General features: G+C 43.5%; 2 protein-coding genes across 3 annotated transcripts; one reads left to right on the top strand and one right to left on the bottom strand.

The window, feature by feature from the left end:
- The first annotated feature begins 133 nt into the window (after window positions 1–133).
- On the top strand, window positions 134–10510 carry apoob (apolipoprotein O, b). 2 transcript variants are annotated; one of them, XM_037080125.1, is made up of 9 exons: window positions 134–228; window positions 603–713; window positions 1862–1984; window positions 3049–3081; window positions 3969–4023; window positions 4656–4751; window positions 6094–6185; window positions 8239–8328; window positions 8426–10510. In XM_037080125.1, the coding sequence occupies exons 1-9, from the start codon at window positions 211–213 to the stop codon at window positions 8459–8461; spliced, it is 654 nt and encodes a 217-aa protein (XP_036936020.1). In that variant the 5' UTR covers window positions 134–210; the 3' UTR covers window positions 8462–10510. The 2 variants fall into 2 exon arrangements, with proteins under 2 accessions (XP_036936020.1, XP_036936019.1); XM_037080124.1 differs by having other exon boundaries at window positions 8423–10510.
- A 1768-nt stretch (window positions 10511–12278) lies between these two features.
- Window positions 12279–15457, bottom strand: LOC119009102 (diamine acetyltransferase 1-like). The gene is made up of 6 exons (XM_037080129.1): window positions 15192–15457; window positions 14165–14216; window positions 13995–14075; window positions 13159–13260; window positions 12909–12949; window positions 12279–12776 (listed from the first exon to the last, which is right to left on the bottom strand). Exons 1-6 carry the CDS (start codon window positions 15252–15254, stop codon window positions 12600–12602), a joined length of 516 nt encoding a protein of 171 aa, XP_036936024.1. The 5' UTR covers window positions 15255–15457; the 3' UTR covers window positions 12279–12599.
- Window positions 15458–16462: the final 1005 nt, after the last annotated feature.

Raw genomic sequence — 16462 nt, 5'->3', positions numbered from 1 at the left:
GTGCAATTTGATGTAAGCACTTGTGTACTTTTACTGAAGTGTGAATTTAAATGAATTCATATTTTATTTTCGTCCTTTTTATGTATTATTCAAAGTTTAAACAGCATTTGAATTATTGTACCGTAGTAGGAATGCTGAAGCAAAGCGCGCATGCGCACTTCGGTTTGACACTCCGGCTTGCCGTACAAAGCGAAAGTGTTCTGGACCAAGATGTCATATGTGAAGCTGGTAAATATCTCTTGTGTTTTTTCACTTTTTTGTCAGCTTACACAATATTTACTACATAATTATTGATTGTCAGCTAGTGACGTAACGATCTATGGTGTTATACACTACAGTTTATGAACGAAATCATTAAAACGTTGCTAAATTACCTAACAGCTAACGTTAGCATGTTGCTAACAGGTCATTTAAACAGGCGAGTGCTCCATTTTTCCTTTTTTTAAAGAGTACGTGAAGTTAAACGTGTGTAGCAGTGACGTTAGCCGTGTGTATTAGTTACCTGTCGTGTTTAATAGTGTCTTAATTAAGCGTTTAAACTGACAGTAGAGAGTAATTAGCTAGCTTAACCGTCACTAGTAGTTCGTGTGTGCTGCCGCCAGGTGTCGCTGTACGCCGCCGCCCCGGCTGTGACGGGCCTGCTGTGCGGCTCGGTGCTGGCTGCCGGGGAGGCGAAGAAGAAGAACTCCCAGGCCGGTCTGAGCCTCGATGAGGTGAGTTAATGATTAACCGACCTGGAGAGGAAGCGTGTCGACCATGTAACTTTGTCCTCTGTGTGCTTTTGTTTTGTTTTGTATACAGGTGGAGTCTGTTTACATGTCCACGTGAATACCGGAAGTGTCTTTTATTCCTGTGTTGTAATCATAACTGGGACATTACTGTGTTGCACACGGAACATACAGTCACCTGGTTATTTATAACTCTGCATACACGAGTGAAACATCACCTACTTTCCTGTCATCTGCTGTCTGTGGCTGATAAGTGACAGATTAACCCAGATGTGAAAATACAGCCAAGTTACATAAATCAGAAAACAGTTACAACATAATACGAGTTAGTTGTTACAACATACAGTTATTACAGCAGACAAGAGCCACGCAGGGTTTTTTTTTTAAAAAGGAGAACACAACACAAGAGAGAAAGTTTTAACACATCTGTAGAATATTAAATAATGTTCGTCAAACTGGAACGAGCATCTTTGAACAGAGGAGGTGACGTTACTTATCACCTGCCTGCAGCACTGTACTGAGCTTAACAACCATTCACACCTGGGCTCACCGAGCACTAACAAACAACCGGTTAGGTCCAAGACCCACAAGTGGCCCTAACGAGTCTGAAACTCAGAGCTCCTTAAGTCTCTGTCAGGACACTCCCACACAATTATTAACCCATAAACACTGAACAATCTGAATCTGCAAAGTAACTAGTAAGTAACTTATAGGAAGTATAACGTAAACAGCTCACACCTCAGCCATGCAGCGGTGAGTCTGGTGTACGAATAATAAAATGATAATGTAATCGTTATCTAAGGTGCTTGTACAGTGAAATAAAATGTCAGATGATGCTGTTTACATCAAATAACTTGAGGATTTCTCTACTAAACTGTTGTTATTATTGATCAGGAGTCAGCTGATGATCAACTCGATGTATCAGTTGATGTGTTCTTGTCTTTGATTGTATTAGACTGAGACAGAAACTGATTCTTGCTCCTCCTTCATCTCACACTTCATCATCCTTTAACAACAGAAACGGTGTCGATGCATCTCGTCTCCAGATACCTGCTTAGTCTTATTCTGTTAACCTAATCAGACCAGTGACCACACACTTCCTGTTTCAGCCTCCGCTGTGTGTTTTGTTTCAGCTGCCGTCGTTGTACACCCGTCCTGAGGCAGAGACCCGGTACGTGGAGCCGGAGGCCGGCCCGCTGGAGGAGAGCGTTGCATCGCTGAGGAAATGGGCTGAACCGTACACGAACCAGTGTCAGGTGTGTTCATGTGTGCTGCTCGACTCCCCTCAGGACCAACAAAGAAGTTGGAGCATTTGAATTCAGGGTGGAGACGATGAGCTGCTGTCTGTACGACTGCACCAACCAAAATCCTCTTGTATGTTTTTATTTACTATTATATTTCTGTTCAGAGCTCATCACTGAAAGCTCTGTAGTTGAGTTATCAGCACTGTTTATATCTGATTACTCCTTCAGTTGTTCCCTTTAAAAACACTAAAATCTGCTGAAACCACTCACATGTTTTTTATATATTTTGAGGACGAGCGTCCAGACGAACCCTCCTCCTCACATTCCTCACAGACTTCCTCCTCCACCGCTCACCAGCTCCTCAGTGTCACTCCTGATTTCCTGAGTTTCGGTCAGACGTTATGACTTCATGCCATCGCTGCATGAAACACAATCACATGAGCTGGCAAGAAACTGCAGGCTCCAGCTTTTTTATGCAGGTTAATCCTTTTGTTTTCCACACGGAGACACTCACCAGCGGCGAGTGGTTTGTGTTTGTCACACTGGAATTTCATCACCACAGTTGAAAACACGCCCTGTCGTAAAACTGGTCCCAACATATGAGACTCCAGCCAGTCCTGGTTGTATTTTTCCATTATTTTGACTTATTGCTGTTGTGAGATGATCAGTTGATTGAAGCGCGTGTTCAGTTTTAGATTTCATCACTCCAGTTTGCTGCGACGGTCCAGCACAAAGATGTTTCTGCTCGCATGAAACGACCACATCTGTTTGGTTTTAGCGTCTGTCCTGCTTCTCTGATCCTGAAAGATTTAACATCCTCTGGTTTTCATCATATGTTCGCGTGCAGGAAAGCGTGGACTATTTTTAATACTGAACTTTGCAGCATGATGGAAAGACTAAGTCAAGTCAGCTGGGACCTTCAGCTGCTGACGTTCAGACAAGAAAATAAAGAAAATCACGTTATTTGATTCTGTTTTGCGACTTCACTGTTGAACAGTTCAGTTGGGGGTTAAATAAAGATAAAAGACAAAATGCTGTGTGAATAAATGAAGTTACATTTGTGTCTCTGTTTGCAGACGACGGGCCTGGCTGCCATGGAGAAAATTGAGGTCAGTGATGTGTAAAAATTCTCTTGTGAAGACTGAAAAACTGGAACTTTTTTAGCCGACAGCTGCAGCTCGTCGACGTGTTCACCGCAGAAATGTGTCAAAACCACGTGTGACGAAGCTGTTGGCCTTTTCTTAACTTGCAAAGTCAAGAAGCCATTCTTCATTTTTAAACAAGGTCCCCTGCACTGTTATTAAAGTGCTGCAGAAGTGCTACTTACTGTCGGCGCAGAAAACAAGCATCACCTTCTTCTCAGTCAGAGAGTGTTAATGTGATGTTTTTGGACAATCTGGAGAACAGATGCATCTACAAATGGAATATTACTGAAATGTGGGAGCAGCATTTTAAATAAAGCCATGTTACAAACTTTTATCAGCATTAAAAACTGTAAAAACCTGCAGTTAGCAGCTGCAGGGACCTTATAGCTCACATGTGGTTGGCTGATTGTGTCTTGACTTTATATTTTGTCCCTCTGATGTTTGATTAAAGTGAATTAAACAGTGACTTTAAGGTACAAATTGACAACTTTCCACCACCTGAGCATTTCCCTCTAGTATTACAGCATTATTTCCACAGTTCTGATGATAAGTTAGAGTGAAAACAAGTTGTCTCTTGCCAGTTTCAGTTGACTCACTCACAGACTGATTGTCAAGATTGAGCCCAAAATGTAAAATCTGAGCATCTCAGACTCGTCAGCACAAATAACAAACTGTTCTGCAGAAGATGAAATGATCCTCTGTGGTCGCTGCACAACATCGTAAGAGCCAGAACATGTTTGAAAAAGTTTTATTGTACATTCAGAGAGAGATAAAGTCCGTCCTCAGATAAAAGTGACCTGCTGCTCTGTCTCTGTCTGTCTTTCTGTCTCCTGGTGATCTTTGGACTGCAGAAGGTTTACAGGACCGTGGAACCGACCATCAACACGTCTGTAACAGCAGCGACGGGTGAGACGACAGGCCAGAGTTAATGTCGCTGTCGAAAGTGAAGTTTGACAAGTTGGTTGGCAAGAAAATGTTAAGAAATATTGCTGATTGGAGAAACTAGATGATCAGGATGTCACAATTTCTCCTTCTTTCTTTTTTACCTCTTTAAGAATAATGTGTGTCAATATGCCTTTGAAAATAAGACAGAGCAAGAAATGAGTATTTAAACGGTTTCAAAAATTCAGAATGAATCATCATGACACCTCCTGTTGAAAACAAAACATTTCCTTGATACAGTCCAGTGAAGTTTTGAGGTTTAATCTCTGTCTCCAGTTATGCACAAACGGCCAAAATCAACAAGAGATATCAGGTTTTTTGCTGATAATGTCGCTCACCAGTGCAGCACGTTGGACAGGTTTCTTTTTAAAAGCAAACGCTCACATTCTTCCACAACTTGTGAAGCTTCCTCCAAATTTCTGAGTTTTGTTTTGACTTTAGAGGACGTTCAAGTGAATCCTGAAACCCTTTTTTAAAAATGTTATTATTATTATTACAACATCACATGAATTCTCAGTTATGCGAACTTCATCTGACACCGACTCAAGTGACACAAAGACATCAACCTTTTCTCCTCTCTGTTCCCTCCCGCCCAGATGTTTACCAGTTCATCAGCGACCCTCCTCCTGACCTTTTGCCCAGCGTCGCAGTGGTGGGCTTCTCTGGCTTCCTGGGACTTTATTTGGCCAAAGGTAACCTTTGAACACAAACACAGTGACCTGAACTCCCTCACAGAGTCGGGTCGGCTCGGGTCAGAGGCTGCAGACGGGCTGATAACAATAGAAGGTTGATTTGGTTCAACTGTTTGGGAGCATGTGTGTTGTGTTTATTTAATTATAAAGCACCTTCATGCCCGTCTGCCTCTCCTCTCCAGTTTAACTCCGTCTGTCTGCTCCTGCTGCCAAGTCTCACATCCTGCAGCTCCCTTTCATCTACCAAGAACAAGGATATGGAAACATAAATATAACGCACTAGTCATCGTATTAATTGGAGGCTGCGGTGTGTGTCTGTAATTTGCATGTTGCTGCAAAGAAACAGGTGTCGGCTCGATGTCGTAAAAACAACAGGATTAAGTTATTGTAGTTTCACCCTCGTATCGGTACAGTCAGCAGCTCACTGTAAAGCCTGCGGTGGGAGATTGCAGCACTTTGCATCCACATTTGCATTCCTGCTCTGAGTAATAACTCAGTCACATCCTCGACAACAGACACGTCGCACATGTCGATATCACTTCAGCTGCAGCAGGATGTCCAGCGTGAAGACAGCCGGAGAAACCAGAGAGATGAAGAAGGCTTTTTATTCAGAAACACACGAGAATCAGCACGTCTTTCTCAGTACAACCTCAGTTTTGTCTCTTCTTTATTAAAGGAATAGTTCACCACAAATATATCATAATCTACTGAAGGTCAGGTGAAGTGAAGTGTCGTGGTCCACAGAACAGTTCTGGAGCCTCACAACAAAACAGAGTTGCAGCTTTCTGCTAAAGAACTGAAGCAGCTGAGACTTGATTTAAAACAGAGAAACAACCAAAAACAAACATCAGATGTCTCCAAACGGCTCGTCTGGAGTAACCGAAGTCTCAGAGAGCCCCGAGATCACTGTTTTTTATACCCTTGATGTTCAGTCGAGTTCGTGCACCCTCTTCAGACAGGGTTATCTCTCTTTACTTGTCTCCAGCTTCTTCAGTCGTTCAGCTGAACGCTGCAGCACTTCTTTGGCTGTGAAGCTCCAGAAATGTCTCCAGCTGACTTTCCATCAGAAGCGACGGGAGCTGGAGCCTCATGTTTGTGTTGAACTGTTCCTTTAAAGTAACTGAAATGAACCCTCTCTCTGTCTGTGAGCCCAGTTATAAAACGTTTAAGATGTGAGTCATGTGCAGGGGGATGATGAACGTACAGAAGGTCGCCTCAGGTCTCACAGCCAGCGTCTTGTTATCAGACGATCGCTGGTTCCACCGTCATCAGTGTACGAACGCATGCATGAGTTACTGTAAGTCGCTTTGGACAAATGCTAAACACCCTAAATGTCTTTCAGGCTCCAAGGTGAAGCGAGTGGTGTTTCCAGTCGGACTGATGGCCCTGAGCGCCTCCATGTTTTACCCTCAGCAGGCTGCAGCGTTACTCAAGGTGTGTATACCATCATGGTCACCGCCGCGTGTGTTTAATGTGGGCCTGTTCAGTCCTGCTGTTAATCTGTGAATCAGGTCACTCTGTTTCTTTCCGCCTACAAAGTTAAAAGCAAGTCAAACGAGTCATTGTTTCCAGGAGGTTGAGACGCTAAAGGAAAACGTATCCACCGTTTTTCCTCCGCTTCTTTCACAATGATTACAGGAAAAAGATTTCTCGGGCCGTGTTGCATCACACGATGTTGTGATTACACAGTTTGACCTCCACGGAAATGTGACTTCAAGGCTCGGCGCTGTTCCTGGAGGCTCGCTCCATCCTTTGTCCAGCTTTTTGGCTTTTAGCCCACATGACCTGCCCTGACCTGCAGTGTGTCGTTACTGGGGGAAGCAGCAGTAATGCATTCTGGGTATAGGCACCAAAAATATGTGAACCGGTGTTTCAGAGGACGACTTCTCCCATGTGTTTGATCGTCTGGTTGTTTTTCCCCGAGTCAGAAAGCTCATGACGTTAATAAAACGTGATCGGCTTCTGTGATCGTCCTGGAGCTGCATTAATTATGATTTTCCTGGAACCGCAAAAAGTCAAAAACCTCTTTATTTATTGTTCCTCTCAGCACCGAAATAAACTCAGGAAGCAGCTGTGAAAGCAGGAACAGTTACACACGTCTAGTTTATGACTTGTTGTATTTTTAGGTACAGGTAGGGATTTTTCTGTGAGCCAGAAAGTTCATTCTGGAAAGTGGAAAATCACAGCCTCACCCTACAGACTGCGTCTCCAGCTCCGACAGACATCACGTACATTTTAAAGTTTCCAGGCAGGTTTCACGCTTCAGAGCTGTGTGAGTGTTTGTGTCACCTGTGGCTGGTTTCCTCTGAGGAAAGGGTTGTGCTTCCCTGCAGGAAGTCCTGGCTGTGAATTGTATTTCTAACTCCCACTGATGTCTGGGTCATTTTCGTTTCCACCCACTGACTCAAAACACATAAAGGGACGTTCGGACGCTCGGTGAGGAGACACGCCCGGCTTTGATCGCGCTGCGGCAGAGATGAAGCGGAGATGAAACGGGGCGGGTGCAGATATGAAAACACATGAGCCGACCAGATAAGAGAGACGTTGAGCCGCTCGTCTAAAGGGAGTTGAAAAAACTGTTATGATGAAAAAGGACAAAGCTGCAACTCAAAACCCCGACGCAGTTCTTTTATTTATCTGTAGATTAACTTTTTGGCAAGTTGGGCCAAGATGTGGAAACGTTGATTCATAGACTTTCCTTTTGTTTCGGTGATGCTGACCTGCAGCTCCGAGCCTCTGGAGCATATTTGTGTAGTTTCACTCAATAAAAAAAAGCTTTTATTCTCTTATTTAAACCCCATGTTACACTGATGCACTCTGACAACAGCAGAAACGTCTGATCTCAATCTGGAGTGTCACAATTTCAGTTTTGAATCTAGATTGATTGAAATGAGCCTTCTGTTTGGATAATCAAATTCAATCGAACGACAAAAAGCCACCAGGACAAAGTGGAACACATCGGCCTCGTGGTGGATGAGATTTGGCTCTGACCTCCCGGGAGGCATCGACACCGGACCTCTGTGGGTGTTCTGTGGTGTGTGTGATGAGTCCATCAGGTCCAACACGTCCCGTCGATGTCTGGAGGCCAGCTCTTTGTTCTTTGGGACATTCCTGAGCAGTTTGTTCCTGGTGTGTCCGGCTGTTTCGGTCAGGTAGTTCTTCTGTCTCGACAGAGAGACCCAGATTTTTTAATTTTGGAGCTGACGTCAGTTCAACACAACAACAAATGAACAGAGCAGACTGACTGCAGTAACGTCTCCTGTGATCTGCTGAAGCTGAACGCTGCTTCCAGCACTTTAATGTCAGCGGTGGTGAAGTTCATCGTTACAGAAAGTTCTTCGTTATAAATAAACCCGACAATTATGTAGAGACACACCCTGCAGCTCAGTGAGACGTTACGCCGAGCTGCTCCTCACTTCTCTGATAGAAACAGTAAGTGAAGTGACCGCCTCGCTGATCTGTGCCCGTCTGATGATGTTTCCACCAGGTGAGTCGGGACTCGGCGTACACCTGGGCGCAGCAGGGCCGCGTCGCCATGGAGACGCTTTGGAAAGAGCCGCCGTTTGGCAAAAAAAAGGTACGCGTAGAATTTCTTTCTGTAAATATTACGAGTCTTATCTGGTGTTTGTGGCTGGAATAACGTTTGTGTCTCGTCTTGTTCTGTTTTGGAGAAGAAAGAGCGAACAGAGAGCGACGACTCGACCAGCTGAGAGCAGGACGACACACATCTCCTCACAGTAACACACCTGCACACACATCTGTGTTGAGCCAACAGCCACAACCCGTATTTTAAATTATTTATCCCACAATGTATCTCAAACCAAATCAGCCGACTGACCGGACTCATCAGTTTACATGAACCAGATACGTTTCTGTTTCTGTTTCCTGGAGCAGTTCTCGTCTGTGGAACAAGAAAGATCACAGTGTCAAGTTTCTGCCGTGTTACCTGCAGCACATTGATGATACCTGCCACTGACACCTCGTCGTTCTCACACAGGAGCGAAGAGACACAAAACTATTTTCCACAATCACATAATTTTGGTCATTCCAGCCTCTCAAATGTGAGAATTTCATCCTTTCCTTTGTCTTACTCTCAGAGTTTCGAGGTGATTTATTTTTCCTTGTACGACACGAGGTCGCACTGACCGTCACGTTTTCCTCTGAGGTCATACCCACATCCCAGCTTGAATGCTGGGAAATCTGACAAATCAGAGAGTGAAAATCTCAAGGTGCCTTTATTTCAAATAAAACAACAAATCTGAATCCTGTTAGCTCACGTCAGCGTTCAGCTGCTCTCCCAGCTAACGTCACTGTGGGAGGATTTTTACAGGACACGATACAAAAGACGTAAATTCATTCTGAAACATCTTCAGCACATTTATTTAAACCTGGAGGTTAATCGCATTGGACGTATTTAAACAGTGGAGTTAGCCAGGAAGTGGTTGAATGCTAACGTTAGCTAACGAGTTATCAGATGTGTTTGACGTTTGTCCTGATGTCCCTCCAGATTTTCACTCTCCTTCATCTTTTCAGCTGCTGATCAGTCAAGAAACTGTGAAATGATGATTATTAGTCAGATTCTGGAGAGCAGCAGTACGATACGTTACCCACCTACAATAAACACAGAACGTGAATACAGTCATTTATAAACATACAAGCAGTGTCTTAAATCTGGAGCCACGTCCTTCGCTGAACGTGGCCCCTGAATTGAGACACAGCCACACGTAAACACATTTACACCCAGGAAATAATTCAGTAATGCAATTTTTTTATTTCTGGAATATCTTGCTTTTTTCTTTTAAAGCAGTAAGAAGACGCCATCTTGGACAATAATGGTTATTTGCAGCCATAAACAGAGCGTGACCAAGGATAGAAAATAAGAATCTTACAGTTTTAAAATGATTTTGAGTTTTGAGTTTTATTTGTCTGTTTTTTGTCGAATGACTCTAAACTTACTAACAGGCTTCAGAGAAGCTGAGCGGAACATGTTCTGTTATTTACAGCGTTTTTCCAAGTGGTATTAATGTTCTGCTGATAAATCTCTCTAAATCCTGCACACTGTACCTTTAGTCCCACTTCTCAGCATCATGAAGTGTTGTGTATTTTACCTGAAGCTTTAAGTTGCAGCAAACATTGTTGTCTTACAGAAACCTTCTTCTCTTGTCTGAGAGCCACTTTGATCAGTTTGATATCTGAAGGATGATCGTTGTTACTGATTCAAACACGTCGTGTTGAGTTGAGCTTGAGTTCTGATTAATGAACTGAATGAGAATGTGTTTAATGTCCGTGTCTAATCATGAACTGTATATACTGTATGAAGTCTTAATTTAAACTAATTCAATCTGCCATCTGACTGAGCTGAAGCCAGTTACTGACTGAACCTGACTTCAACCGGCTCAGTTAATTCTGAGGTTTTATTTATTTATTGTTGGAGAGATTCTGGTGCAGATCCAGACCTTCTGCAGGAATAATCACCAAGATCACGTCTGATTCCTGCTCTGATCCGACAGGACGAGAGCTCAGAGACGACTTTTTAACTTCTGGGACTAAAAACCTGAGTCGTGTGTATCAGCCTGACTGCAGCAGTGATCCGGAGGTGTGACCTCAGAGGGACTTTAAAGCTTAACAAGCTCACACGTCTGATAAGAAACAAGGATTCTGTTTTTATTTAAAGTGACTGTTGGGAGGGAACGTGTTGACTTGTCAGCTTGTGTATATTCAGAAAAGTCTTAATGAATAAATAACCAACTAATATCTAACTGGACTCCGCTGGCTTCTTCTGACTGTTGACGTGTTCTTTGTCTCGTGACGATCAAACGATTAACACTGATTAAACTTTAAAGGAGATAAAATACGTCTGACTGCTGAAAATAGGAACATATAAAGAATGTGTTCATAATTTACTGAATTAATAAAAGGAAATATGCAGCTGTAATCACCCGGTAGAGATTATTAAGACAGTTAGTGAGCCGTCTTGTTTCAACACGAGGAGCCTGAGAACCCGAAGTGATTCTGTTGGAAGATAAAAACAGCTCAGTTCTCGTCTGCGGCAGGAAGATGTGTGTGATCGTGTGTGTGTGGTTGTGTGTGTGTGATCGTGTGTGTGTGATCGTGTGTGTGGGTGGCTGAGCATGACACTGCAGAACTTCCTCATATTACACCAAAGTCGACGTGCTGCTCAACATGACTTTACATGAACAGCTGCAGCGTCTTTGTGCCGAACGTTCCCACTGAGTCTAATTTCTCCTCCTGTGTGGTTTTCGTTTGTCTTCGTCACTGATGTCGTGTTTCTGCAGAGAGATCAGCGGATGAAGGGCAGAACCAAGTTTTTCTCCAATGACAAACAGCTTGATTTGATTTGAAGCTTTTTTTTTAAGCATTATGAGACGACAAACGAACCTCCAAGAACCTAAATCAGCTGCATCAGACAAAAAATAAAACATAATCAAGCCAAATGGAGCTGGAAACAAACTGACGACACATTTTGAAGCAACAAAAGAGGAACACAGGAGAGCTGAGCCTTCCGGTTCCTCTTAAGATGTTTTTAAACTGGGTCAACTTCCTCAAATCTTTTGAGATGCGCTGACTGAATGTTGAGTTGTGCTTTCCAAAGAAGGCGTGTGAACAACTTCCTGCTGAATAAGTTTCTTAAGGTTTTCTCACATCGTTCTGTGAAAAAACACGTCAAACTTTCTGTTTTTTACCCGTCAGGGACTTCAGCTAACAGCACCATAGAGTTTCACTGTTGATATGCTGGATCACAGGGTGTTTTCAGGTTACATCAGGAGGAAAGATGTTAATGTACGAGAGAGTCACAAAGTTCAGAGGTCAGCTTCACCCTGGCCGTTTTCACACGTCACAGCTCAGCTACATGGGGTGATTGTAGTTGGTCAGAAAACAACCTGAACACAACTCAAAAAAAGGAAAAGACTCATGACACAGTTCCAAGGTCGTGTTACTTACTGCCGAGTGGATTTATGATCTTTGGACTCAGATGAACTCCGTTATTGGAGGGTTTCCCTCAGAAATAATCTTCTGTCACGATAAAGAGCTCCACGGTTGAAAAACATCCCTCAGTTCCATCTTACGAACACGAACGACGTCGAGCTGTTGAGGTCAGACTCGTGAAGTTTAACGAGCTTCACACACACAGTTCTGATGAACACAGCGTCTGTTTAAAGATGTGAAACCTGACTGAGGCCCTGCAGAGCATCGAGTTCAGACAGAACACTTTAATCAGAAAGAAGATAATTATAATCAAATTAAGAAGCTGATTGTGATTAAATATCAGGCTGACGTCACTGTGACAGACTGACACACATGAAAAGATGACACCCACCCTGAAAAATGTATCAATTTATCTGTTAACTATTAGAAATATGTTGTTTTTACTTTCCACTTCAGGTTTTTTATAAAATCCTTTTTACAAATCGACGTTAACATGAAAACGTCCCCGACACACGTTTGTTTACGTCGTTCACCTCTCGTATAAAACCTGCAGAGGAATGAACAAACGACGACGACGTGCTTGATTAATTATTGTTTTATTGGAAACTAAAGCGTTTGCCTCCTCCAGCACATCAAATCAACCAAAACAGAAGATTAAATCTCAGAATAAAACACACTGTTAATAGTTCAAAATGTCAGTAAAGTAAAGAAGGCTGACTACAGATTGTGAGCTACATATAGAATCATATAACTGTGACACAGAATTCCCCTTTTTGAAAAGCTGAACTTGATCTATGACTCATCCTCCGTCTGAGTGGGGAGAAAGATCGAGGAGGTTAAACTCTGCTCGGACTCTCGCGTCTCCTCTGCAGCCTCCTGGGCTCCGGACGGGACCTCTAGTCATTCCTCCGCCGGAGTTGCCATCTTGACGAGGCTGTTCTTGCTGAACTTGAAGAGCCTCCAGCCTTCGTCCTGGGAGAGATCCTCGGCACCGCGCCGCTTGTAGAACTTGATGGACGGCTCGTTGTTCTCCGCGACGACGAACATCATGCCGCTGCAGCGCATCTTTATCGCCAGCTGGAAGAGAGACGAGAGTTAATGGGACAATTTTATAAAAGTTGACTCAATCAGGACACATCCAGTTTGTTCTTACATAGGTTCAGACAGACGGTGCCCTGCTCAAAGGTTTGGTTCAGTAAACACACTCACCTTACTGAGATGCCGCAGGCACTCCGAGCCGATGCCGAGCCCTGCAAAAAAAAAAAAACAAGACTGTTAATAGAGAAGCAGCTTAAGAAGCAATTATATTTTTATTCGGTCACACAAAATGGAATGATTAGCCAATGAATATGTGGCTGTGGGGAAGAAGGGAAGTGTGTGCAGACACTACAAGTCAGGAACTTTTTTAAAAACACAAATATCACGTCAATCCAGTGTGGACTGGAGCAGATGTTCATACCTCTGTAGGCCTCCATCACATAGAAGTCCTCCAGGTAGAGCTGTTTGCCAACCCAGGGGTCGTAAGTGAAGTAGTACATAGCAAAGCCCACCACCTTCAGACCTGCTGAGCAAACACGCGTTAGACGACATGATGACATCATGCTGCTGTTTGTGCATGATGATTTCTGTTCTGCTTCGGGGGAACTTTCAGAATTGCACAGCTGGAGTTGCTGCTTCTGAACGAAGGTTAGCAAAAATATCTGGCAGAGTTCAGGTCCGTCCCCTGAGGGATGAGGTCTCTCTGACCTATTTGTTGTGCTGCTTGAAAATGTAAAACTCGAGTCATGTGTCGTCTTAATCGTTGGCAGGTCGCGACACATATTTTTTACTCTGCTGTCCATGTTAAGAATGCCTGACTGTTCACACGGACTGTGAAACAAAGCTACTAAATTAAGGACGGTGTGTACGTGAGATCAAAAGAGGGAACATCTGCAGCCGGGCAGCTGCTGCTGGACGAGCCTCCGATCTCACACCTTATTTTACACGGCTTATTTCACAAAAACAGGAAGCACATGCAGTAAAGCGTTTAGGTAAACACCCTCAGCCTGAGCAGATGTTAGAGGCGACTACATCCACGCTCAGCTTGGAAAAAATGTGCAGAGAGACGAGGTCGTTAAAAATGGGCTCAAAATGCTGCAACTTGACCGTCTACCCGGGCTAACAGCATTACACAAAACCTGGTGAGCCTGTCTGTTATTTGACCATGGGTCAGTTCATGCTGGAGGAAGTGATGGTGAACTAAAATAAAGGGGCAGGCTGCATTACTTTGTGAGGAGGTGTGGTGGTGGTTCGTACCTTCACTGCTGTTGTCTCCTTGGATTTCAGCGACGATACATTGGTAAAACGGGGTCTCACCGAATCCATCCTCCAGAAGCTCTGCACGGACATCAAACGTTTCAGCACGAGAAGCAGAAATAATAACAAAAACTTGTGTGGGCAGATTCATGTAAGGCCTTAAAGCTCACCTTTTTCAGTCAGTGTCACCTGGTGCTCCATCTCTTCATATTTTGCAAGTTCCTGTGAGAAGACAGACGGAAACAACAGGTTAAGTTTGACACTAGAACCAAAATACAACTACAGTCCAGTAACGTTATTATAAAAACACACAACATGTTGTTTTTACAAGCACTGTGAGCGAAAAGTCTTCAGTGTGGGAAATTTTACGTCTTGCACAACTTCTCACTGCTGTCTGGTAGATGGAAGAGGTTGTAGCTGCTGATCTGCGTACAACTGCTTCAGAGCTGGAGGTTATTTATAAAGAAAATAAATATGTACACGCTCAAGAAGTTCCTTCTTGAGAGTCTTGTGAGTATTTCCTGCTTTTCTCTGTATTAAACTGTTCTAAAATGAAAATCTTTGCTTTAAAAAAAAGGTGCACTGTATCTTTGGGGGAGAGGCGAGAGATATTCACTGACAAATATTTGCTGACTGAATAAACAAACTGACTTTAAAAGGCCACAGTTTCATACTGTTTGTATGTGGCGGACCCTGCCACCTTTGTAGCCTGTTTTTTTTTCCCCTCTTCTTTAAATTGTTCCTGAGTATCTTTGTTTTCTGTGTGATGGACATTTGGAACTTATCTTTTTATAAATAAAAAAGGCTGAGGTGGTTTTCTGCCCCTGTTGTGACGTCACCGTGAGGCCTCAGGGTCATCGTGATTACACGCTGGACCTGCCATATTTGGAAAACCGGCGGTGAGCCGGATGTGGGTCGCCTGGCTGTAAACAAAGGCCGCCGACACTAATCTGTCACTCGGACATCCTCCGGACATTTCCCCCGAAACAACTGGTGACATTACAAAATGCAGTTCATCGTTTAAAAGGCGTCATCTGACGTAAAGTGTCAAATTTTAGAGCTACTCGACAGTTACGCGAGAGTTAACAGAAAAAAAGTCTACGCTAACTGATGCTTTAGCTAACACGTAGCTAGCTAGTTCTGTTAGCTGAACTCAAGTCGGATAGTATTTGGTTCGGTTTGTTCTGATCCTCCTACCTTCACCAGTCGTAATATATCAGACACGTCCCTGGGTTCAGCTTTTCGTAATTTATACTCCATTTTCTTCTTTTACTCTTTTTTCCTCTCGTTACTAATCCTCTGTACGTGAAGTGGAAGATGAGTTGTTTCTTCATTCGCTTCAGAGTGGCTTTATCCCCACAGTCAGCCTCTGATCCGGACGGGTTCGTCGAGACAAGAACATCCAGTAGGTATCACCCTCGGCTGGGTCGCTGCCGTTCAACTGTGCGCTCCTTTGTTTACATCGGAGCTTTTATACCCGGCTCGCGCTGGAATGCGGTTGGTCAGTCCCCCAGACGGCTCTCAGATTTCTGACGAATCAGCGACGCCCTCTGGCTTCTTTTAGCCAATCAGCGATCGAGGGATTCTTACAGGGGAGTGCGTTGTGGTTCTGTCATAGGATCTTTGTTTTGAAGGGAAGAAACTTGGGAAAAAAAGTAGTTTGAACTTCAAATAGAAGTAGAAACCCACATATTTAAACTGCTGTGTTTACTGCGCTCGAGTTGTAACACATTTCGTATTTAAAAAAAAGTAGAATTCTCAATTAGAAAATGTTCTCAGTGTTGAGAACAGTTAATTAATTGCATGCGTAAGTGTGCTGCAGGACTGCATCGACCACTGCATTTTCTTTAAAGTGTGTTGAAGCATTTCAGTGCATAAGTAGTCCAACACACCCACAGGACTCAGTCAGACAAGTGGAATTTTCCACCTCTCACACACAGAAAGGTCAGGTGAGGCTACAGGCTGGATCACTGGTACAACGCTGTGCAATCATGGAACATAATCACATCCTAGACTTCACCCACTAATGAGAATTCAGTCATTATCTGCTCACCCCCGTGCTGATGGAAAGTTGGGTGGATTTTGGTAGTCCGCAAAACATTTTTTGAGCTTCTCAGCAAAACAGCGTTGCAGCATTCTCCTTAACAACTGGGATAGCTGAGACTTTAAAACATGAAGAAAAAACTGAAAACAAAACATAAAAACAGCTCCATACAGCTCCTCTGTATCCAAGTCTCTGCCAGCCCTGAGATCCTGAATGTATCTGAAAATACTTTATTTACATTCCAGTGTGTGCACCCAGTTCAGATGGGGCTAAGCCTTAAGGGAAATCCCAGTATCATATACCTCAGCTCTGTGTTTACATGTTTTTTCCATATGTAATTTTCTATAATAATCAGTTTGGTAGATCACTTCAGCTGGCAGCTGAGCTGCAATGGCTGCCTCAAGCTCCTCGAAAACAAGTCCCC

This window comes from Acanthopagrus latus, chromosome 19, assembly GCF_904848185.1.
Source record: "Acanthopagrus latus isolate v.2019 chromosome 19, fAcaLat1.1, whole genome shotgun sequence".
Classification (NCBI taxonomy): domain Eukaryota; kingdom Metazoa; phylum Chordata; class Actinopteri; order Spariformes; family Sparidae; genus Acanthopagrus; species Acanthopagrus latus.
The sequence above is the reverse complement of the archived record's forward strand: the minus strand, read 5'-3'. Positions and strand labels throughout refer to the sequence as shown.

Bases quoted from the DNA above. Each gene is read 5' to 3' on its own strand.
- apoob (XM_037080124.1), top strand. The intron at 4,024-4,655 runs GTGAGACGACAG...CCTCCCGCCCAG, and splicing joins GTCTGTAACAGCAGCGACGG to ATGTTTACCAGTTCATCAGC. The intron at 6,186-8,238 runs GTGTGTATACCA...TGTTTCCACCAG, and splicing joins AGGCTGCAGCGTTACTCAAG to GTGAGTCGGGACTCGGCGTA.
- LOC119009102 (XM_037080129.1), bottom strand. From the start codon at position 15,254: ATGGAGTATAAATTACGAAAAGCTGAACCCAGGGACGTGTCTGATATA. The intron at 13,261-13,994 runs GTACGAACCACC...TTTGCTCAGCAG, and splicing joins AGGAGACAACAGCAGTGAAG to GTCTGAAGGTGGTGGGCTTT. The intron at 12,777-12,908 runs GTGAGTGTGTTT...TCTCTCTTCCAG, and splicing joins GCCTGCGGCATCTCAGTAAG to CTGGCGATAAAGATGCGCTG.